The sequence below is a fragment of the Acinonyx jubatus genome, chromosome D1, assembly GCF_027475565.1.
Source record: "Acinonyx jubatus isolate Ajub_Pintada_27869175 chromosome D1, VMU_Ajub_asm_v1.0, whole genome shotgun sequence".
In the NCBI taxonomy this organism is placed as follows: Eukaryota; Metazoa; Chordata; class Mammalia; order Carnivora; family Felidae; genus Acinonyx; species Acinonyx jubatus.
The window spans coordinates 16,600,967-16,622,849 of record NC_069390.1 but is presented as its reverse complement, the minus strand read 5'-3'; the positions used below and the strand labels follow the sequence as shown (position 1 = coordinate 16,622,849).

The 21,883-nt window shown below is 61.9% G+C and overlaps 3 protein-coding genes across 12 annotated transcripts in view; 2 read left to right on the top strand and 1 right to left on the bottom strand.

Annotated features, from left to right (window-relative positions):
• The window catches only part of DGKZ (diacylglycerol kinase zeta), a 43,082-nt gene extending 35,538 nt beyond the window's left edge, over positions 1-7,544 (top strand). For 6 of the 8 annotated variants that reach the window (XM_027072782.2, XM_027072785.1, XM_027072784.2 and 3 more), the window contains exons 11-31: positions 67-149; positions 251-311; positions 414-527; positions 629-769; positions 1,363-1,441; positions 1,637-1,692; positions 1,851-1,913; positions 2,017-2,090; positions 2,179-2,290; positions 2,660-2,859; positions 3,062-3,162; positions 3,254-3,333; positions 3,426-3,495; positions 3,639-3,679; positions 4,187-4,326; positions 5,114-5,145; positions 5,360-5,403; positions 5,866-5,986; positions 6,083-6,116; positions 6,342-6,441; positions 6,741-7,544. In XM_027072782.2, the coding sequence (XP_026928583.1) occupies positions 67-149; positions 251-311; positions 414-527; positions 629-769; positions 1,363-1,441; positions 1,637-1,692; positions 1,851-1,913; positions 2,017-2,090; positions 2,179-2,290; positions 2,660-2,859; positions 3,062-3,162; positions 3,254-3,333; positions 3,426-3,495; positions 3,639-3,679; positions 4,187-4,326; positions 5,114-5,145; positions 5,360-5,403; positions 5,866-5,986; positions 6,083-6,116; positions 6,342-6,441; positions 6,741-6,857 (1,863 nt within the window). In that variant the 3' untranslated portion in view covers positions 6,858-7,544. Of the gene's footprint in view, positions 1-66; positions 150-250; positions 312-413; positions 528-628; positions 770-1,362; positions 1,442-1,636; positions 1,693-1,850; positions 1,914-2,016; positions 2,091-2,178; positions 2,291-2,659; positions 2,860-3,061; positions 3,163-3,253; positions 3,334-3,422; positions 3,496-3,638; positions 3,680-4,186; positions 4,327-5,113; positions 5,146-5,359; positions 5,404-5,865; positions 5,987-6,082; positions 6,117-6,341; positions 6,442-6,740 lie in introns of all 8 variants that reach the window. The other 2 variants (XM_053203240.1, XM_027072781.2) reach the window with 1 other exon arrangement.
• Positions 7,545-8,024: 480 nt separating this feature from the next.
• MDK (midkine) lies at positions 8,025-10,881 on the top strand. 3 transcript variants are annotated; one of them, XM_053203247.1, is made up of 5 exons: positions 8,025-8,160; positions 9,124-9,200; positions 9,365-9,532; positions 9,652-9,813; positions 10,533-10,881. In XM_053203247.1, exons 2-5 carry the CDS (start codon positions 9,125-9,127, stop codon positions 10,556-10,558), a joined length of 432 nt encoding a protein of 143 aa, XP_053059222.1. In that variant the 5' UTR covers positions 8,025-8,160; position 9,124; the 3' UTR covers positions 10,559-10,881. The 3 variants fall into 3 exon arrangements, with proteins under 3 accessions (XP_053059222.1, XP_053059221.1, XP_026928590.1); XM_053203246.1 differs by lacking the exon at positions 8,025-8,160 and adding an exon at positions 8,519-8,578; XM_027072789.2 differs by lacking the exon at positions 8,025-8,160 and adding an exon at positions 8,692-8,807.
• On the bottom strand, positions 10,834-21,829 carry CHRM4 (cholinergic receptor muscarinic 4). Its single transcript, XM_027072786.2, has 2 exons — positions 18,387-21,829; positions 10,834-13,474 (listed from the first exon to the last, which is right to left on the bottom strand). Exon 2 carries the CDS (start codon positions 13,443-13,445, stop codon positions 12,009-12,011), a length of 1,437 nt encoding a protein of 478 aa, XP_026928587.1. The 5' UTR covers positions 13,446-13,474; positions 18,387-21,829; the 3' UTR covers positions 10,834-12,008.
• Positions 21,830-21,883: the final 54 nt, after the last annotated feature.

Genomic DNA, 21,883 nt, shown 5'->3' with positions numbered 1-21,883 from the left:
GCCTTCTCATGTGCTTTTCCCCACTTCAGCCCACCAGCCCTGACTGACTCCCCCGGTCCCCCGCAGGGCGCTAAGATCATCCAGTCCTTCCTGTGGTATCTCAATCCCCGACAAGTCTTTGACCTGAGCCAGGGAGGGCCCAAGGAGGCGTAAGTACTTGCCAAGGCTCCGTGGGGACAGTGGCAGGGGGCTTGCCTGGCACTCAGGTTAAGGTGCACGTACCCTGACACTTCCGGTCCTCCGACCCCAGGCTGGAGATGTACCGCAAAGTACACAACCTGCGGATCCTGGCGTGCGGAGGCGACGGCACGGTGAGTTCTCCCGCTGCTCGCTTCTCGAGTCTCCCGCCTCTCTGGGGCCTGAGCCTGGGCCCCGCTGGTCTGACCTGGCCTCTTGTGCTCTGCCCCCTCCAGGTCGGCTGGATCCTCTCCACCCTGGACCAGCTGCGCTTAAAGCCACCGCCGCCCGTTGCCATTCTGCCCCTGGGCACTGGCAATGACTTGGCCCGTACCCTCAACTGGGGAGGGGTAAGAGCCCACGGCAGGGTAGGAGAGCTGGGGGTGGGCCGTGCGACCCTGCACGCCTCTCCCCAGGAGAGGCTCAGTTCCTGAGCCCTTTGTCCCACCAGGGCTACACGGATGAGCCTGTGTCCAAGATCCTCTCCCACGTGGAGGAGGGGAATGTAGTGCAGCTAGACCGCTGGGACCTCCGTGCTGAGCCCAACCCCGACGCGGGGCCCGAGGAGCGTGACGAGGGCGCCACTGACCGGGTAGGGCGGCCAGGGCCAGGGGCAGCCGCTACAGTGGGGGCGGGGGGCAGTCTCGGGAGACCCGGGCTGGCCTCCTCTTTCTCACTTGCCAGTTCAGGGACTTTGGGCAAATCTCTTCGTTTCTCCAGACTTTCAGCTTCTTCCGTACAATGGTCATAATGGTACTCCACAAGCTAGTTGCTATTCAGCCACTTGGCACATATTTACTGAATATCTGCCACATGCCAGGCACCATTTTAAGCGGCAACAAAGCAAAGTCCCTGTTCTCACAGAGCTCCTAGAGAATATGGCACTTTGGGGAAGAAGCATCATGGGGGACAGAAAGCCAGGGAAGAGAGTGTCAGCAGAGCTGGGGCTGTTTTGTGTATGGGGCACTTGGAGGAGCCTCACCGGAGCCAGAAGCTGAGAGGGCAGAGCCTCAGGCGGGGAACTGGCTGGAGGAAGAACTTTGTGGTAGATCCTCTTAACTGGGGGAAAGGCTTCCAAAAATGCATGGGCTTAGCGAGCCTGGTGGCCCCTGGCCTGGGCCAGGCCAGAGCAGGGAGGGGTCTGTGAGGCCCAGCCCTCATGCTGGGCCCATGACCTTTTTCCAGCTGCCCCTGGATGTCTTCAACAACTACTTCAGCCTGGGCTTCGATGCCCACGTCACCCTGGAGTTTCACGAGTCTCGAGGTTGGCAACCTCTTGCTGAGGAGGCATTGGGAGGCTGGGGAGGAAGAGACACAGGAGGGTCCCTGAGAGGGTCAGACCTTGCCCCCAGCAGTAAAAGAAAGGCACTTGTTCCCAGCCCTTCCTCCTCGCCCCAGCTTGGGAAGCCCCAGCAGGTTCAGAATGACTGACTGTCCCCTGTTTCTTATTGCCACCCAGAGGCCAACCCAGAGAAATTCAACAGCCGCTTTCGAAATAAGATGTTCTACGCCGGGGTGAGTCTGGGGTCTGCCAGCAATAGCCCCCACCATGCCCACTATTCTACCACCTAAGCCCCCTGCCCACCTGTGTCTGCTAGGCCACAGGACCCCTTCTGGGCAGTGGTAAGGGAAAGTCTCTGTTACCAGATGGTGATGCCCTCTGTCTCCCACAGACAGCCTTCTCCGACTTCCTGATGGGCAGCTCTAAGGACTTGGCCAAGCACATCCGAGTGGTGGTAAATGGACCAAGCTGGCAGGCAGAGTGGGTGGGCCCAGCAGAGAGGGAGGCTGCCTTGGCACGGCTGTATAGCTTACACCCTCCCCTGTTCCTGCCTCCAGTGTGATGGAACCGACCTGACCCCCAAGATCCAGGACCTGAAGCCCCAGTGCATTGTTTTCCTGAATATTCCCAGGTGAGGAGGGGAGGGCTCTGTGTGGGCCCAGCTGTCTCCATCCTGCAGGACTGTCCTCTGAAGGCCCTTGTGTTGCCTTCCCCTCCAGGTACTGCGCAGGCACCATGCCCTGGGGCCACCCTGGGGAGCACCACGACTTTGAGCCCCAGCGGCATGATGATGGCTACCTCGAAGTCATTGGCTTTACCATGACGTCCCTGGTGAGTGGGTCAGCAAGGGACCTGCCTGGAGCCCCGGCTCTGCTTTGCCCCTGGCTCTGTCCCCACAGTGACCAACAATACTGTTCCAAGATGGAAGGGGGGCGTTTACCAAACTTCCTTTCACTGGCCGAGACAGGAGAATTCATGCTCATCTCCCTGGCTGGGGTCTCCCCTTCCCTCCCTCCCTTCCCCCAGCAGGGTCTCGCTCTTCCCTCAGCTCTCTGACTGGGGTATTGTCCTCCCTCTCTGCTCTCTGTCTGGGGGGTCACTGTCATTGTGTTCCCTGGCCAGAGCATCTCTGGGGGGAACAGAGCTGGGGGCCCCACTGCCCCTGCCCTGGCGCCTGACCTGAGCCTTTTGCGCCCACAGGCAGCGCTGCAGGTGGGCGGGCACGGTGAGCGGCTGACACAGTGCCGCGAGGTGGTACTCACCACGTCTAAGGCCATCCCGGTGCAGGTGGATGGCGAGCCCTGCAAACTCGCAGCCTCTCGTATTCGCATCGCCCTGCGCAACCAGGCCACCATGGTGCAGAAGGCCAAGCGGCGGAGTGCCGGCCCCCTGCATAGCGAGTACGTCCCCCTCCCGGCCACCTGCCCTGGACCCAAGGCCAGACTCTGCCCCTCTCTTGAGCCTTGGTTTCCCCAGCCGGAAAGGGGGCCTCCAGTCCCTCTGCCCCAGGGAAGCTGGTCAGGGCCCCTCAGTCTGCCCCTCAGTGGCTGGCTGAGGATCCTTGCCATGTGCCCTCTTCCCACCTTCCGCCCCGTGCCTCAGCCAGCAGCCCGTGCCTGAGCAGCTGCGGATCCAGGTGAGCAGAGTCAGCATGCATGACTACGAGGCCCTGCATTACGATAAGGAGCAGCTCAAGGAGGCCTGTGAGTGACAGTTGGGGGCAAGGAGCTGCCGAGACCTGGGCGGGGCGGGGGGGGATACGGCCAGCTGCTGACGGCCTGCTCTGTCCCCCAGCCGTGCCACTGGGCACCGTGGTGGTCCCAGGAGACAGCGACCTAGAGCTCTGCCGGGCGCACATTGAGAGGCTCCAACAGGTGAGGGAGGGGGTCAGGAGCCCGTCCCGCTTGTGCCCAGCTGCTGCAGTTTCCTTTCTCTCCCAACTCCCGGCCTCCGCTTCTCTCAGCAGGAGCACGAAGGTGCTGGAGCCAAGTCCCCCACCTGCCAGAAACTGTCCCCCAAGTGGTGCTTCCTGGACGGTGAGTGGCCCTGAAGGACCAGCTCCTGGCAGTCCCGGGCTGTGTCCTGCCCCCTCCCTCAGGGCTCCTGGTGGGGCAGCAGAAAATCTGGGCCTGGACAAGGGCCTCCTGTCCCCTCAGCCGGCTCTCTGCCTTCCCCACAGCCACCACTGCCAGCCGCTTCTACAGGATCGACCGGGCCCAGGTGAGCACTCGCGGCCCTCCATCCATCGCTGGCTCCGAGCCACCCGAGGGCCCTCTCTTGTTGGCCCACACTTCCACAGATGGGCTCCCCCGCCCTCAGTCCTCATACTGTGTCGCGCCCGCACACCTGCTCGGGCCGCAGATAGGGCATGGCCCTGCCCTCCAGACTGGCACGCACGCAGCCCAACAGTGAAGGGAGCTGGCATTCCCAGAAAAGTCTTGCTGGGTGGGTGCGAGGGCCTGGGAACACAGATGCTGCCCAGCGAGACACAGATGCTAAGGCACTTCTGCCCAGAGGCTGGGCGACCTGGGTAAAGGCTCAGCAGTGGGAAGGGGCTGGGAAGGCGAGGGGAAGAGAGACTGGCAGGGCCCCTCACCTGGCTTGCGCCTGCTCGCCTTCATGCTCCTAGCAGAGGCTTCTCCAGGTCCGTTGGCCTTGCCCCTGCACCCCCACCATCGGTGGCCCTGGAAGATCCTGACCCTTGGTCCCTGACCTCCCCACCCACAGGAACACCTCAACTATGTGACTGAGATCGCACAGGATGAGATTTATATTCTGGACCCTGAGCTGCTGGGGGCATCGGCCCGGCCTGACCTCCCAACCCCCACTTCCTCTCTTCCCACCTCCCCCTGTTCACCCACACTCCGGTGAGTCCTGCTGCTCCTCCAGCCCCCTGGCTCTAAACCCCACCCACAAGCCAGAAGCTCCTGAAGTCCCGCCTTCAACACCAGACACATGTCCGGTGTCAAGCTAGCTGCCAGGTCCCCACAGGCTGAGTCATTGGCAGAGAACCGAACCTGGCCACACCCAGTTGACCGGTCCCTTGCCCCCAGGAAAGTGGCATCACTGACCATCCTGCTGCGCTGGGTTCCCCGCCTCCCCCCCCCCCCCCCCCCCACTTCTCTATGAGTCCTGTTCCCCATCCCCCAACATCCGAGCACTCCAACCTCACCCCTCCACCCACCCACCCTCCATCCCCGCTGCCCAGCACCGTGCCCTTCCCAGGTTGTCCGGGCCTCAAGTTTGCCTTCCTCTGCACTTGTCCTTCCTGCCTCAGACACTTCCCCCGTTCCTCGTGGAGCTGCCCCCTCCACTCAGACCGCAGCTTGGGAGTTTCCTCCTCAGAGGAGTCTTCCCAGGAACCCCAGCTGAAGTTGCTGTGCGATCACACCGCGCTGTCTCTGTTCCTCAGCGCTTCCCACTCTCAGAACGCCTTATATATTTGTTGACTTGTTCGTCTCCCTGACTGGAATGTAAGCTCCGTGCGAGCGAGCTCTCGGTCTTGCTCACGGCTGTATCACCAGCACCCAGAACAGCACCTGCCATGTAGGCAACAAACTGTTGAAGGAACGCAGGGAGCACCTTGGGGCGGGGAGGGGGACCAGCTGGGCCTGTGCCGTCGCTGGCTCACATCTCACCCCGCTCTGCTTGCAGGTCACTGCCAGGGGATGTGGCACCCCCCAAAGGTGAGGGCTCTCCCTTCTCCCCGGCCCCAGGTGGGGTGGAGCCCACACATATCCTCCCACAACCGGCAAGGTCCGCACGGTCACACGGACCACAGTCGAGCCCTCAGCACACGTGCCCCGGCAGGCCCGCCCTCCCCACAGCACGTTCGTGCACCGACACGACACGAGCCAGGGCCTCCGGCCCCAGAGTGTAACAGGCAGGTGTTCTGTGCAGGTGAAGAGCTGATTGAGGCCGCCAAGAGGAACAACTTCTGTAAGGTACTAGCGAGGGGCTCTGGCTTCTCCCCTCTGTGCCATGTGGGGCGGGGCCTCAGGGTGGGGCCAAGGGTTGGCCTGTTTGGGAGCCAGCCACTGGCCCGCTGCAGAATCTCCATGGTGATTGTCCCATTCCACCTTGTCCGCGTCCCTGTCCCGCTCCCGGTGTCCCTTCATAGGGGCTTCCTGGCGCAGCCTGCCTGTCCCCGGTGCTCAGAAAGGAGCAAGTCTTAGAGGAACCGCAGGCTCCAGGGCTTGGTCATCAGTGGTCCTGGGGAGTTCATGGGCCCCTGGGGTGTGAGAAGCCCAGTGTCTCTCCCCTACGCTCCAGAAAGATCCCCAGAGGGATGATGTGTGAGCACAGTAGTGTCAGGCCTGCGGCCTGTATGAGATGGGGTGTTTCTGTGGCTGGCAGGGGGGTGGCCCTGAGGAGCCCCAGCCCTGCTCTCTGCCTCCTGCCCTCAGCTCCAGGAGCTGCACCGAGCTGGGGGCGACCTCATGCACCGGGACGAGCAGAGCCGCACGCTCCTGCACCATGCGGTCAGCACGGGCAGCAAGGAAGTGGTCCGCTACCTGCTGGACCACGGTGAGCTGTGCCACTGGGGGCCCCGGGGCTGGGGGCCGCAGCGGGAGGAGGGGAGGGCGCCAGGCCTCTCTGACCTCCCCCTCCCCTCTTCTCCAGCGCCCCCAGAGATCCTTGATGCTGTGGAGGAGAAGTGAGTATCTGGGCATCGGGAGACCTTGGTTGCTCTGGAACCTGCCCTGTCTTCATCTAGCCCTTCCCACTCGGTTCATGGTCAGAGCCCATAAACCCTTCCAGGCCACCTCTGTCCTGCCCTTGCCCCACAGCTCTGAGCTTCGTGCTCTAATAGCCCTCTGGAGACAGACGAGAGGGCCCTGAGAACAGGATGGGGGTCCACAGCCAGCCCCTGTTTCCGCAGTGGGGAGACCTGTCTGCACCAGGCAGCGGCCTTGGGCCAGCGTACCATCTGCCACTACATCGTGGAGGCTGGGGCCTCTCTCATGAAGACAGACCAGCAGGTGAGCAGACTAGCAGGAAGTCCACACCAGCACAAACCAACCCTTTCCCAAACTCGGGCCCTTGTAAGTGGGGAGCCACGGGGAGGGCCGCCGCTCGGGACCGAAGCTGTCCTTCAGCCAGCATAGTCCGGATCCTGAGAAACCTGGGCCAGCGGAGGGTGGGGGGTGGATGACTGCCTGGCCTTTGAGGCTTTTCCCTCCCCCACTGGCAGCCCGGAGGGAAGGTTCCCTGCCCTCTCCCAAGCCGGGGGGGGGGGTCAACAGGTCCCTGAACTGATGGCGGCAACCCCCTCATCCAGGGCGACACCCCCCGGCAGCGGGCTGAGAAGGCTCAGGACACCGAGCTCGCCGCCTACCTAGAGAACCGGCAGCACTACCAGATGATCCAGCGGGAGGACCAAGAGACGGCTGTGTAGCTGTGAGGCTGACACCAGGGCAGCGAGGAGGGACAGGGCCAGCCTGAGGACGAGCCCCCTCATCGCCCACCTCACTGCCACATTCTAGTCGGACTACCACGGGGGGACCCATGCCCCAGGGAAGGAGCCCCGTGCTGCCCCCTGAGGAGCCACCCGCCCCGGACGAGGGTTGGACTCTGAGGAGCTGGGGGATCTCCCCTGTCCCCCTGAGGCCCCAGCCCGACCCAGGGCCTACGGGGGAACAGGAAACTGGACTGGGCTGGGCAGGCCTTTGGGGGACTGGGGCTGGACCACTTCAGGGCAGCCCTTGCCCTCACCGCAGCAGGTGCCCTCGTGGGGTTTAGGAGTAGAGGGGGAGGGCAGAGGGGCTTGAGGCCCTATCAGGGAGCCTTCAGGAAGAGGCTTCCTAAGCCACCTGCTCCTTTAGGGCCCCCACCCTGAGCCTCCTGGCAGCTTGGGCCCTCTCTCCTGCCCCGACTCCACCCTTCCCAGGGTTTCCTTCCAGAAACAGAGCCTGCTGCATTTGCCTGCCCGCTGCCCTGCTTGGCACCTACCCCTGGTGACCCTCCCTGTGTACTCAGTCATTTCATCGCCGCCCGACTGTGTGGCCTGGGGGTTGGAGTGGGGCTCTCGTGGTGACATGTTTACAGCTGGGTGTGACTCAGTAAAGTGGATTTTTTTCCTTTCTGCTCTTTTTTTTTTTTTTTGGCTGGGAAGGTCTTCCAGAAGCAGTGGGGTCTGGTGGAGGGGGACTGGACACCCTGGACCCAGGCCCCTTTGGGGAGGGGGGCGTGCCAGGACCTGGCCGAGACCTGACCTCTGCCTGGCCGCCTAGCTCGGCGGGGCCGGGGGGAGGAGCTGATTTCCTCTCGCTTCCCGCTTCCCGCAGGGACGATAACAATGAAAGTGAAAGAGAGGTGGGGCGGGGGTGAGGCCTGTATTCTTTGACCCCTTTGCCCTATGGCCTTGGGCAAGCTCCTTCCCCCAGGCCTCAGTTGCATTTACTGTTTAGGGGATCGGGTGAGGTGATCCCCCAAGGTCGGAAGGGGTGGGCATTTGCAGCTGCCGCCGTGGCTGCATCTGGAACTTCTCAGACGGCTCTCGTCAGCTCCCTAGCCTTACCAAATCCAGCCTGCGGGCTCCTCCTCCAACAACTTCCCCCAGCTCCCGCCCCCGAAAACCTGCTCTCCTGGAAAGGCACGGCGTCCCCTGCGTCCGAGCGCCTTCTCGGGGGCTCAGTGTCCCCAGGCTCCCCCAACACTGAGCGGAGCATCTCCCTGCTCACTTGGTGAAGCGACCCTAGGTGGGGGCTTGCGCTCCTTCCCCAGCAGCTAAGGGGGCGCAAAGGGCCGGTCCTCGACGGGGTTAGTCATCGGGGGACTGAGCCGCACATAGGCTGGAACGCGGGCCCCTCGCCGAGCGCCGGAACCCGTCACAACCCCGGGGTTACCAGCTCCCTCCCAGTCTGCATCCTCCCAGTCTCCCCTCCCCCGGAGGAGAGGCAGACGTCCAGCGGGGAAAGAGGACGGCCCCGGGGAGGGGGCGGGGGCGGGAAGCTGGGGCTCGGGCAGGGGCCAGGGGTGCCGAGGCAGGGCAGAAGCTTGAGGCCGGGAGACCCCGGGCTCAGAAGACGGGGGACCGGCAGAGCCCGTCGTCTGAGCGCGGACGGCCCGGGCGGGGCGAGCGGGGGGTGGTGCGGGGACCCGCGGCGGGAAGCTGGGGTAGAAGCGCCCGGGACGCGCGGGGCGGGAGCGGAGGCGGGGACGCCGGGGTCTGGGGGCGGCGCGGGTTTGAGGGGAGGGGGCGGGGCGGGTCCTTCCTCGGTGGGGGGGGGGGGGCGGGGGCCCATGTGACCGGCTCAGACCGGTTCTGGAGACAAAAGGGGCCGCGGCGGCCGGAGCGGGACGGGCCCGGAGCGGGAGGGAGCGCAGCACCGCGGGCAGCGAGCGAGTGAGCGCGCGGGGTCCCGGCGGGCGTGCGGCGGCGGCCTCGGCCCCTCGCCCGCTGGGCCCCAGCCGCCCTGGGGGCCGGAGGCAGGGTGGGGGTCTGAGCTGCGTCCTGGGCTCCAGGCCCTCCCCAGGGAGACGCCTCCGGCTGTGCGCCCCGGCTAGCGGCGAGGGGCCGGCCCCAGAATCCTGCCGCCGCCCCAGCCCGAAGGCCTGGACTGTGGGGACGGGGGTGGGAGGTGCGCGCGTGCGGCCCCACGTGGGGAAGGGGGCAGGCGGGGGGACTCTGACCCGACCTCTCCCCCCACCCCCACCCCCAGGATGCAGCACCGAGGCTTCCTCCTCCTCGCCCTCCTCACCCTGCTGGCGCTCACCACCGCGGTGGCCAAAAAGAAAGGTGATACGGGGTGTGGGGGATTGAAGGAGGGCTGGAGACGGGCCAGTGAGGCTGGCGACCTCTGGCCTGGCCGCCGGGGTTCCGAGGCCAGGACCCCAGGAAACGGCCCCCGAGTGAGTCTCTCGTGCCGCGAGGTCCTGAGCTCCGTTCCCCGTGTGTCTTAGACAAAGTGAAGAAGGGCGGCCCGGGGAACGAGTGCGCGGAGTGGACCTGGGGGCCCTGCACCCCCAGCAGCAAGGACTGCGGCGTGGGTTTCCGCGAGGGTACCTGTGGGGCCCAGACCCAGCGCGTCCGGTGCAGGGTGCCCTGCAACTGGAAGAAGGAGTTTGGAGGTGAGGCGGGGCGCAGGCGGAGGGCAGGAAAAGGGGGGCACAGCCTCACTGAAACCTGGGCAGGTCTGTGGCCTCCAGCCACTGGGCCGCCCCGCTGATCCTGGGCACTCTCCCGCCAGCCGACTGCAAGTACAAGTTTGAGAGCTGGGGAGCGTGTGATGGGGGCACAGGCACGAAGGCCCGCCAAGGCACCCTGAAGAAGGCGCGGTACAATGCCCAGTGCCAGGAGACCATCCGCGTGACCAAGCCTTGCACCCCCAAGACCAAAGCCAAGGCCAAAGGTCAGGGAAGTGGGAGAGGGTTGTGGGGTCATAGCGGGGGGGCGGGGGGGGGCGGCGGCTGGGGGGGGCTGCACCACCTGTGAAAGGGAACGGTTAAGCCTGAAGTTTTGGACTTTGGAGAAGGACTTCTTGACATCTCTGCACTTGGTTTCCCTGTCTGTAGAGATAGCTTAGGGGGCACATACCGAGGGGGGCCCGCGGAAGGTACTCATGGGTTATTAAATCTTCTGGCCCAGGTGGAAGCACAAACCCGCTCTGTGGTGTTGGAGCATTTTGCTTAGGGTTCAGGGAAGTTGACTGACCTGGAAGGACTTGCCTTTGTCATCTCTCCAGCCAGAGGGAGCATTGGGTCAGCTTGGGTCCTTTCCAGTATCGAAAGGACTTCACAGCCCACACTTGTGCTATCCCTTAGCTCCTTCCTGATTCACAGCAGCCTAGAGAGGCCATCAGGGCAGAGGTGAATCAGCCCACTTCTTAGGTGAGGAGGCCGAGACTGAGGGCGGCTGGGACCAAGAGCCTGAAGGTTTTCTGAACCCCAGTGAAAGTATAAGTTGGTGTGGGGCAGGTCCAGCATCAATATGGCTGCACTGTCCCCCTGGCCACCAGGTCAGCTGATCCGGAGCCACTAGGGGGCAGAATTTTCTCCCTGATGTATGTGCAGGGGGTCTCTCCTGGTCACCAGGACTCCTCTAACGCATTATTTCTCACTTGTTTTACAGCCAAGAAAGGGAAGGGAAAGGACTAGCGGCCAGGTCTGGATGCCAAGGAGCCCGGGGCCTGTGCCCTCTCTCCCACGGGGCCAAGATCGAACCTACCAGTGCCTTTTGTCTACTCATTAGCTTTATCAATCATACCCTGCTTCTTCCCTTTCACTTCTCCACCCCCAAGTGTCCCAAAGGGGGAGGAACAAGGGACTGTGGACCACTTGAGCCTCCTGCCCCAGAGGGATGTGATTCCCGGTACCCCCTTTTGTCCTTCCCCACAAAGATGCCATTACTAAGAAACAAATAAACCGTTGTGTTTTTCCCCCCAATAAAAGCTTTTCTTTTAATATATAAAAGCCCCTTCCCAGGGAGTTTGCTGTGGTAATTTGTTGGGGCGGGAACTGGTGAAGGAAAGGGAAGGCTGTGGGAACTGTGGCTTTTAGGGGCCGGGGGGTTTGGCGGTGAATGCTCCCCAGAGCTCATGGGAAAAGCAGAACGGTTATGAAAATTTCTCCCAGGGCCCCTACTGACTCCTGAAAGGGGACCCCCATCAAGTCACCTGAGCCTTTCAGTCTGGTCTTTCCAGGGGCCACACCAGGACTGGGAGGGAACCTGGAAGATTCCCTAGAACTGACACTCGCCATGTCAGCCACACTCAACCAAAGGCCTTTTGGTACGGCCCGGCCCTCGCTGTCACTGAAGCCTGTGACAGTCAAGTCCGCACCCATTCTCGCCTGTGACCCAGGCCTCCCTCACTGCAGAAGCCTGCTGGGAGAACCCTTCAGAATCCGTTGGGCCTCTCTGCTCAGCATGGGACCTCAGGAAGCCAGACCTCAGTTCCTGAGTGTGCACCCCTGACCTCCCAGCTACCCCATCCTGAACGTGCAGGGCTGCGAGGGGCATGTGGCAGGGGGCCCTGAGAGCCCACCCACCCAGAGCCTGGCTGAACAGCTGCAGCAAGGGGAGAGCTCTGCCCCTGGAACGGGACCCGGGAGGAGGGGCTGAGCCTACATGCGGGGTGCAGCAGGGAGAAAGCACCAACTACGGCACAATGGGGGACCCTAGCCTTCCACTCCCTTCCGAAGCCTCCTTTCCAAAGCAGTGGCTCCTTTGCTCCTCCCAAGGGGGATTCTGGGCTTTTACTTCCCTCCAGATGTCATTTCAGCCATGCTGGTTGGTCACAGTGGGGCAGGTGCCCCAGGAGGCCAGTGCCTCCCAGCTCCCTGAGGCAGGGCAACAGAGGTGGGCCAGGCAGTCTTGGTTCAGACGCTTCTGGGGCTGACCCTCCTCAGCCTGAGCAGAGATCTGGTCTCTCTGAATCCTGCCAGAGATTCTTCCTGAGCCTCACGGGGTCTTGGGGACCTCAGTTCTCTTCAGCGAACGTGAACACGGAGAGATGCTTCCAAATCTCTCCCTGACAGCCACGGGAGAGACCACATGGCTCAGCACACACACGTGACCACCAGCACCTTCTGGGGCACCCTTGCCTGCCTACCTGGCAGTGCCGATGTTCCGATACTGGCACAGCAGCAGGTGCCTGAAGGTCTTTTTAAAGGTGGCATTGCAGAGGGCATAGCAGGCAGGGTTGATGGTGCTGTTGACGTAGCAGAGCCAGTAGCCGATGGACCACACCGTGTCGGGAATGCAGCTCTGGCAGAAGGTGTTCACCAGGACCATGACGTTGTAGGGCGTCCAGGTGAGAATGAAGGCCAGCAGGATGGCAAAGATGGTCCGTGTCACCTTGCGCTCCCGGGCTGCCATCTGCCGCTTCTTGCGCACCTGGTTGCGGGCAATGCTGGCGAACTTGCGGGCCACGTTGGCCGCCGGACGCATGCCAGCTGGTGTGGCGGGAACGATCTCGATGGCTGTCACGCATTCGTTGCCCGTCTGCTTTGTCACAATCTGGATCTTGGACCATTTGGAGGCCGGGTTGAGGGCCCGCGGCTGTAGGGGAGGGGCGGGCATGGCAGGCGCGGTGGCCTCTGTGGTGGACAGCTCTGTGGGTGGTCGTTCCTTGGTGTTCTGCGTGGCACTGCCGGAGCTGGACTCATTGGAAGTGTCCTTGTCGGCCATCGGGCGCGGCGGCGGTGGCAGAACCGGTGGGGGCGCCTCCTCTAGCTTGCCGTTGCGCAGCTCCTCTTGAGCGGCTTCCCCCGGTGGGGGTTTCTTGATGCTCTGCTTCATCAGGGGGCTCTTGAGGAAGGCCAGAGTCTTGGCCTTCTTCTCCTTAGGGCCCTCGGGCCGGTGCTTGTGAACCCGGCTGCGACTGGCCAGGGAGATGTGAATGTAGAGCACCGTCATGATGACCACGGGCAGGTAGAAGGCAGCGATGGCTGTGCCGAAGGTCACTGCTGGGTTGGACAGGAACTGGATGAAGCACTGGTTGTCTGGCACGGTCCGCTTGCCCACCACAAACTGCCAGAACAAGATGGCAGGTGCCCAGAGCACGAAGGACAGGACCCAGGCAGCGGCGATCATGAGGCCCGCCATCTTGGTGGTGCGCCGGGCCGGGTAGGTGAGGGGCTTGGTGACGCAGAAGTACCGGTCAAAGCTGATAATGAGAAGGTTCATGACAGAGGCGTTGCTCACCACGTAGTCCAGGGCCAGCCATAAGTCACAGACCACGGCGCCCAGAGGCCAGTAGCCCTTGATGATGTACACGGTGTAGAGGTTCATGGAGAAAGCGCCTATGATGAGATCGGCACACGCGAGGCTGAAGAGGAAGTAGTTGTTGACCGTCTGCAGCTGCCTGTTGACCTTGATAGACAGCATCACCAGGATGTTGCCCACGACAGTCACCAGGCTCAACGAGCCTGTCACCGTGGCGATGAATATCATCTCCACCGTCTCGTAGCGGTTATGGGTCGATGTGACCAAGCGTACAGACTGGTTGCCCGAGCTGCCGTTGACTGGTGTGAAGTTCGCCATTTTGGTTAGCGGTAGTGGGCGGGCAGTGTCTGGAGAAGGAAGGAGAGAGAGAGAAAAGGATGAGCTGTAGAATTGGATTGCAGAGGTAACTCAAGGTGACAGAGGGACATCATCACGCAGAACCTTAGAGAACTCTGACCCATCCCTTCGTTCATCTCTTACTGAGTGCCTACTTTGTGCAAGCACTGTTCTCGGTGCAGGAGTTACGGACGTGAATGAGACACACGCGGCCCCCGCTCTCACGGAGCTTACAGCCTGATCAGGGCAGACACACAGACACGTGAGCAACAAAAAAAGTGCTAGAACGAACACAAGGCAGGGCAACAGTAGAGTGAGGGAGTCAGAGGACAGATAGGGATGCTGCCTTGCTGGGTGATCAGTGAAGGCCTCTCCAAGGAGGTGATATCCGGACAGTGGCGAGGAGACAGCCATGTGAAGAGCTGCAGAGGTGGCTTACTCAGGGGCAATGGCCAGAGCAAAGGTCCTGAGGCACGTGTGGGGCACAGACAGAAGGCCAGTGTGTGCAGGGCCCACAGAAGCAATGGGGAGGGCTTGAGTGGTCCCAGAGGTCAGCATGTGGCTCCGGCCAGAAGTGTTCGTTCGTTTACCTCCTCGTTCTGTAACCAAACGTCACCAGGGGACCTGTTCTCAATCCTTACAGAAGGTATTGAGGACAAAGGCAAGGATACATATTAGCAGCTAATACTTAACTAAGTTTCTGTGCTTTTTATAAATATTAATTTATTTCTTCCTCACGACAAATCTGTGAGGTAGAATCCTAGATTTTTCACTACTTACAGATGAGGAAACTGAGGCACGGAGATGTTAAATAACCTGACCAAGGTTCCACAAAGTCCTTGACGTGTTGCTGTCCCAGAGCTAAGGATTCTGGCAGAAGGAGGCCCAGAGAGCCAGAAGAGGCAGTAATCCCACCTCGGGGAGGGCTTCTGGGATGACCAGAGGGGGCACGGAGAGGGAAGCCTCAAGGATGAGGAGGAGAGTGTCATGTAGCGAGGCTCGGGAGGTACATGCCATTGAGACATCCCCCCACCAGCCCTCCCTCCCAGCCCCAGTGCAGTGTCGGGGGGGGGGGGGGGGAGGGCCTCAGTGCAGGGGAGTTAGGGACTGTCCACAGCCAGCGGGAGTAGGTGGGAGCTGAGGACCGTGAGGAATCAGAAGCCTAGAAGCCTAGAGGGCCTGCCAGCCAAGCAAAGGCACACATGGCTTCCAAGGGGCCAGGGCCAGCCCTCACCCCAACCGAGAACCCAAAGGAAGCCCGAAGGGACCCCAGAGTGTCTCAGGGGGAAGAGGGACAGTGCTGCAGGGGAGTCTGTCGCAGCCAGAGCCCCCCCCCCGCCGACCCCGCCGCCGGGCCCACCAGCACACCAGTGCCCCCCCCCCCCAGCACACAGCCTGCGCCCCCTCCCACCCAGGTTCCTCTTCATCTCTCCCCCGCCTTCCTCTCCCATACACGTGAGAGGGGCCCACGCCCGGCGCGCCGTGCCAGGGCAGCCGTTCAGCCCAGCCTCCTTCACACCCGCCAACATGCACACCATTACACACACGCACAGGGGCCCCCTCCCAGCCCCGCCAGCCCTGAGCACTGTCGTATACACAGCGTCCGTGTGTGTGAGAGAGAGAGAGAGAGAGAGAGGCGGGGTGTGTGGAGCAAGGAGCAGTCCCGCTGCAGCCCAGGCTCCAAGGCCAGCCGGGTGTAGCTGTGTGGCCTTAGACAAGCCACCTCACCTTCCTGCCCTTCTCTTGCTCATTCACTATATAGAGAGGACTGAGTCCTGGGACCCCGCCCAAGCAGCTGTGGGGATCAGCAACTAGACTTTCCATCTCCAGCATGAAAATGTGCCACAGGCTGAAGGCAGGTGTCAGGGTGACTCCCCCCACCCAAGCCTGGCCTCGACTCCCCTCGTTCACCACTGCAGACACAGCCCCAGCCTCCTAGCCTGGCATTTCATGCTCACCTGTCCAAACCCTTGGTTCCCAGGAGGAAAGGCTCAAAGAGGGGTGTGGCCATCTCCAAGGTCACAAACGAGTCAAGGGCAAAGACTGAACACCACCCTCCCTGGGGTCTCCGACAGCTCCTTTCAGCTTGGAGAGATTCCGGGTGTCGCCCTCGGAGCTGGGGCCGCCAGCATGGAGAGGCTGCCCTCCCCAGGCCCATGCAGGCAGGTGCAGGGTGGGCAACGGTCTGCCAGCTCCAAGGAGAGCCTTGCTTTCACCTCCCCAGGCCAGGACGCAGGCCAGCGAGATGGGAACAGGGTTGGAGGTGCCAAATATGAAAAACATAATAGCCTTGGTTTATTAACTATGAGTCAGGAACCCCTCTGAGTTTTTTATATAGATTATCTGGTTTAATCCTTGCAGAAGCCTGATAAGGCAGGTACTAATAGTATCCCCATCTCACTGATGTAAGTAGCTTTTTACAGATGAGGACAATGTTAATTAGCTGGCCCAAAGTCATCCAGTGTGTAAGTAGGGGCAGGGGCCACCTTCTCAACCTCAACCCGCCTCAGGTTGATTTCCTGCCTCTACTCGCCACTGTTCAAAACCAAAGAACTAAGGATCCCCTCCCACTCCTTGCCGGCCCCCCTACTTAGCTTTCCCAGAAGAGGAGAGACCTCTTTCTTGTCTCCTTCGGGGACATCTTGTCTCCAAGGAGGTGGTGGCACGTGGTTTAGTTCCGCTCTGGGTCCTCTTGGGAAAGCTGCCAGCGGCAGAAAAGGTGAGGCATGGTGTCTCCCGCCCCCCACACCACCATCTTTCTGGGGGTCTCCCGGAGGCATTCAGACAGCAATTCTCTCTGGGGGCGTTTACTCTGTGATCCAGGCCCGCCCGAGATGTGGGGAGGAAGGAGACGCTGCCCAGGGCTGTGCACACCACTAGATGGCAATGTCGAGCCCTGGGTACCAGCTCCGGACTCCGGGAGGGCGGCCGCTCTTCCCGCCGCCCCCAACTCCAACGCGACCGCGAGCACAGGGGAGGCTCCAGGGCAGGGCCTCCCAGGGGAAGGACGCGGTTCTCCCCACCCCTTCACCCCCTCCCCCGCCAAGGCCCGCCTGGGAGCTGCCCTCGACTCCACGCGGGTTCAGTGGTGGAAAAGTTAAGGGCGCCCGACTTACACTCGGCCCCGCCGAGGAACATGTGGGCGGGAAGGCGAGTGCGAGTTCTGTTTGTGTGTGATTACTGGGGAGCGCGAGTAGAAGCTAGTAGCTGCATGTGCGTGTGTGCGCGCTCGGCCACGCCTGGATACCAGTGTGCCCGTGTGCGCGTGAGCGGGCCCGGGCCATGTGGACACGTGCTTGTGCCTGCGTGTGCGGTCCCGGAGTGCTGTGGCCTGGGGGATGCACACGATTCGAGTGTGCCCTGTCCCTGTGAGTTTGTGTACAGGAGCAAAGGCAGGGTCCACAGTAGGTGACCTGACTCGGTCCAAAAGCCCCTGCCAGGAGACTCAGCTCAGACTTGGGCTGTCTCAGCGCAGAGAAGATCAAGTCAAGAGCCAGTGTCTGGATCGTGCTCCGCTCGTGGGTGGGGAAGGGTCGTGGCCAGGACAGCAAGGTTAGACTACAATCTGGGCTGCAACGGGTACCCTGACGTTGGGGCATCGCCTCAGCTGGCACCCAGTGGTGTCCCCGGTCCCAACGCTGCGGTGTGGGTGGCGTCCCAGCCTGTGACTGACTTCTGTCGAGGGGCCGCTGCTTGAGTCGCCCCACTAGCCTTACAGGACACCAGGCTCAGCTCAGCCTGCCCGCGGAGCATTATGCCCAAAGGGTGCCCAGTCCGCCCGCGAGAGTGTACCAGCAGCACCCCAAAACGCGGAGGCCCAGCCAGGGCTTGGGTCAGTTGAGTGTAATATTCTAACGCTCCCACGCTTCTAACCTTGCACCCCGCCAGAGAGGCACCGTCTGGCCCCAGCATCTTGAGTGGGCACCTGATTTCTCAAGCCCTGGGCCTGGGAAGACCTGGAGGGTATTATTTGGGCTCATCTAGAGGCTCCTCCAGAAGCTCCTCCAGGTCTCCGTCCTGGTCGATGGGGCCCTGGCTCTCTGGTGCCCCGCCCTCCCCCCAAAGCCCTAGCACGCAGTTCTTGCAGCCTCTGGGCGTGGGCACCATGCTTTCCCGGGTTCTGGAGCACCCCCCCCCCCCTTTTCCGGACGAGAACGGAGCGCGTGCTCTGGACGACGTGGGGAGGGGGTTGGGGTGTGGGTCCTTGGTTCTTAGGCATTCACTGTAGGGATCTGGGAAGGCTGTGGCCCCTGAATCCGTCCTTGGGGCGGGAGAAGAGACTCAAGAGTTCACAGGGGGGAGAAGGAGCTCAGGAAATTTGGAATCGACATTGCGCTGACACTTCCGCCACTGGGCCTGGGGCTTGGCTCTGGCTCTCCCGGGCTCGGAGCCTGGGCAACCGCAGGGAGTAGTCCTGGAGTGGGGGAGGGGCACCGGGAGAGGGTAGGGGTGTTTCCGTCGGGGTTCAAGGTCGCGGATGGAGGACTTCGGGGACCGGAGTGGGCTGGCAGCTCCGGGGGTGGGGGGCGGGGAGACGGGCGGGAAAAAGGCTCCTTAGGGCTCCAGCGCCCGGCGCCCTCCAGAGCTGCCAGTGGGAGGGCTGGAGTGCGGGGTCCCGCCCCCGACGGCTGCTCCAGGTGCCTTGAGGGCTGTGGGCGGGCACCCCCTCCCCCGACCTCCTGAATGTCCATTCCTTCCCAGAGGCGCACCTGGAGAAGCTTCCGAGACTCTGGGTCTTTCTTCCAGCGGGGCCCCTCACCCACCGGCCCTGTGCAGCTCCCAGCACCGCTCTCGCCCCCAAAGGAGCCTGGGAACCCGTCCCAGTGGGACTCGCCTCCGGGGAGCCTCAGAGGGTCCGAGAGCCCCGCGTCCTTCTCTCGCAACCGTGTCCCCCCGCCCCCGCTCCGCCGCGGAGTCACTTACCAGACACCTCCGCCCCGGTCCCCTCGCACCTGACAGACGGCAGGACCAGCGGGCGGCCCGTGGGCCAGCGGGCGGGGCGCACGGCCGGGCCGGGGGCGGGGACGGGGTGCCAAGGGGCGGCCCCTGCTCCGCCCGCAGCTCCCGGCGCTGTGGCTTCGACTCGCGCTCACGCTCGCACTTTTCCCCGAGCCGCGTGATGTCACGGGGAAGCAGCCAATCCTGGTGGGGCCGCGCCGCCCGCCCCGGACCGGCCACCCAACTGCGACGCTCGGGGGGCACCACCCGGGGCGTCGGGGACCCCAGCTACGCGCGCCCCTCACTGGAACCGGCCGGCAGCTCCCAGCTCGGGCACGGTGGGGCACCGCCCACGGTCAACAGTACGGCTTAGCGGGGGGCGCTGCCCTCCCGGGAGGCAGAGATGGGGGGAGGGTGGGGTGTCCGCGTTGTCATGGGGACGCGGCGCCCCCTCGCGGGGTGGGGAGGGAGCTGGCAGCCCCGTCTGGCTGCGCTCTCCGCCTCCGCTCTGACCAAACACCCGGGCCCCGGAGGTGGTCTTGCGCCCAGCCCGGACCTCACTCCCTACGGGTCTCCGCTCACAGTGGGACCTTGGAGGCGCGAGTGTTTGACCCCAACGAGAGGTTACGGGTGGGTGGGGTCGGCTCAGCCGTCACGGTTCCGTCGGGGCGGAGAGCCGAGGTCCGGCAGTTTCCAGTCTCAGGGCCGCATGTTGGCCGCCGGGCAGCCAGAGAAGAGGGGCCGTCGGGGCCTGGGAAGGAGCTGGAGAGAGGACAGGCAACAGTCCGCCAGGGAGAAAGAAGCCCGCCCATCGCGCACAATGCCCGCTTGGCCCCCCACCCCCACCGCCTGGCTCCCCGCTCCCGAACTTCAGGCCGGAGAAGGGGTGCGCATCCTCCCTCCAGCCCTAGGATGGGACGCGAACCCATTCAGCCGCGGCCTGGTGGGCGAGTTCACTGATGCCTGTGAGGGAAAGCTGATTGCCCAAGGTCACCTGGGGCGGAGCCCGGAACGAGACCCCAGAGGGCGAGCTGCCGGTCTCTTAAGGTCTCCGCGAACCTCAGTGGCCGGAGCCTGAGGATTCGGGGCCTTGCCTGCGCGAAGCGGGAGGGCCTGGGAGTCTGCGGCTGAGGCGCCCGCGGGACTGAGCCGGTGGCTTCAGCACCTCGGAGAGCTCCGCCCGACCGCCGCGACACCCGCGTTTCCGCCTCCATCGGAGATGGCCCTTCCTGGGGCCAGCCAGGGTTGGATTCGTCTCCCCACGCCTAGGCCCTGAGGCCTGTCACCCCCAAACTCTTTGAGCACAAACACCCGGTTAACCTTCAGACCGCTGATTCCTTGTCCTGGAAAAACAACATAGGTCCCGCCCCGCCTTGCTCCAGGACAGGGTGGGGGTGCTGTGAGGGGGACTGCAGAGGCAGGTAAGGCAGTGGGAGGAGAGGCGGCAGGAGCTGCCAGAGAAGGGGTAGGAACTGGGGCAAGACCCAGCGCTGCGGGGCTTTTGGTGTGTTCTCCATGCTGAATGAGGAGGTGAAGGTCCAGACCAGTGCTCCCCAGGGCAGCTGGAGTTGGCTGTCTAGGTAAGAGTGAGAAGCCATCGTCCTTTACATGAATGATCTGGTCTCCCACGAGCCTCATAACCAATGTCCAAAGAAGCTATTGTTCTTGCCCCCACTTCACAGGTGAGGAAACAGGCTCAGTTGGTTCCTAGGACAATCAGATGACAGTCCTGCCTTTGTTCCACTTTGTCATATCTCTCCTAGGGTCCAGGACAGGGTAGCGCTCCTAGGAAGGTGGTAGTGTTGTGTGTGTGTGGAATGGAGGGGTTGGGGAGGCCAGATACTTAAAAAGTTAAACAAGGGAAACAAGCCAGGCTAAGGACGGAAAGCCACAGAAACCAGAGATGTCTCCAACCATTGCCTTGAGTTCCAAAGAAACTGTATCAGGCAAAGCTGCTTCCATTTCCCTGAAATCCTTACCATTTGGGTGGGGTTGACCCCTCCAATTCAGAACTGACAGGACTGTGGAGAGCCAAGGGACCTAATTTTGTCCTGGGCCCTTGGGGCCAATTGGCTCCACAGACAACTTGGGTCCATAGAACTTCTCTGAACCTAATTCCTTGTCTCTAGATGGGATTGCCAAGCTCTGCCCTGCTGACCCAACTTGTTACGAGAAGGGGCCCGGAGGCTTTACTACTAGTAGAGGATTCTATCCACCAGGCAAGGGCTTTCCAAGGAAAGGGGTTGATGTGGAGACGAAAAGGCTGTAGGAGCCTCCGAGAGGTAGCTGCTGGGTTCATCCTTGGCCAGACAGGGCAGACGCAAGGCAGACAGGACCAAATTTGGATCATCTCATCCACAAGGCTTCTTCATACCCTGTTTTCCAAAATAACAAAGTAGGGTTCCCCTCTGGGTTTAAATCCTGGCTCCATCAGTTAGATGTGTGGTCTGGGGGTAACACCAGTACTCAGAGGGCTTTTGTGATGAGAATCAAAATAAGAATCCTTGGCGCATGGTTTACACTAAACAAATTCATAGTCCCTACTGTCAAAACAAGGAATTCTTCCTCTCCCTGGGGGGTGGGGTTGGGGGGGGAACATGTGGGTAGAGTGCAGGGATTGCAGTGGGGTGCTCTTCTTCCATCCTTCAGTAACTCATATCCCCACCTCTTCAAGGAAGCCTGGTCCTAACCGCTCCAGTGCTCTCTGACCTCGAATGACTCGAAATTATAGAGCTGCAAGTAACTTTAAGAGGTTACATAATCCAAGCCCTGTATCCTACTACAAGGGAGGAAAGCGAAGCAAAGAAAAGGCTTGCCCAAGGTCACACAGCTAGCTGATGTGTCTTTTAGTCCAGAGTCCACTCTTACAATTTGCTAGAAAATTCCAGTGTTTGTGACTATGTAATAACTCTTCACATTTTCACACTGTTTTGTATTACTTGCTCAACCATTTGATCTTTTGGTTTTGTCCCTGTTGGGATAGAATCTGTAATTCTACATGCCCCATAGCATCTGGGACAGAGGCACACAAGAGACAGTCAAGAAATAGCTGTTGCTGGCAAAAATCCCTGGGGTGGCTCTGTTTTTCCTGTGCGCTTCTGTAAGAGTGGGGCAAATATCTTTCCCCTACTTTCTAGCAAATGGCATTTTGAGGGATGCCTGTAGACAAAACCAAGCTCCCTTCCTGGCCAGCCCAGACACCCATTATGGGTGGTTTCTGGAGACTAGGGGGGACCCGGCTTTTTGGCCAGTTACATCTTCATTCCAGACCCACAGTCCTGGGTAGGAAGCAATCAACAGTGACCTTCTGTCATTCCTACATACCCACCTGTCACTGTTAAGGCTGCCCTAATCGTTAGCAGACCTGGGGCAAGCAGGGGGTGGCGGTACAGAGACGTAGTACGAAGCCAGCTTCTTCTGAGGGGACAGATGGGGCTCCCCACGTAGGACAGCAGCCCCAGAAACAGTGCCTGAGAGAACCT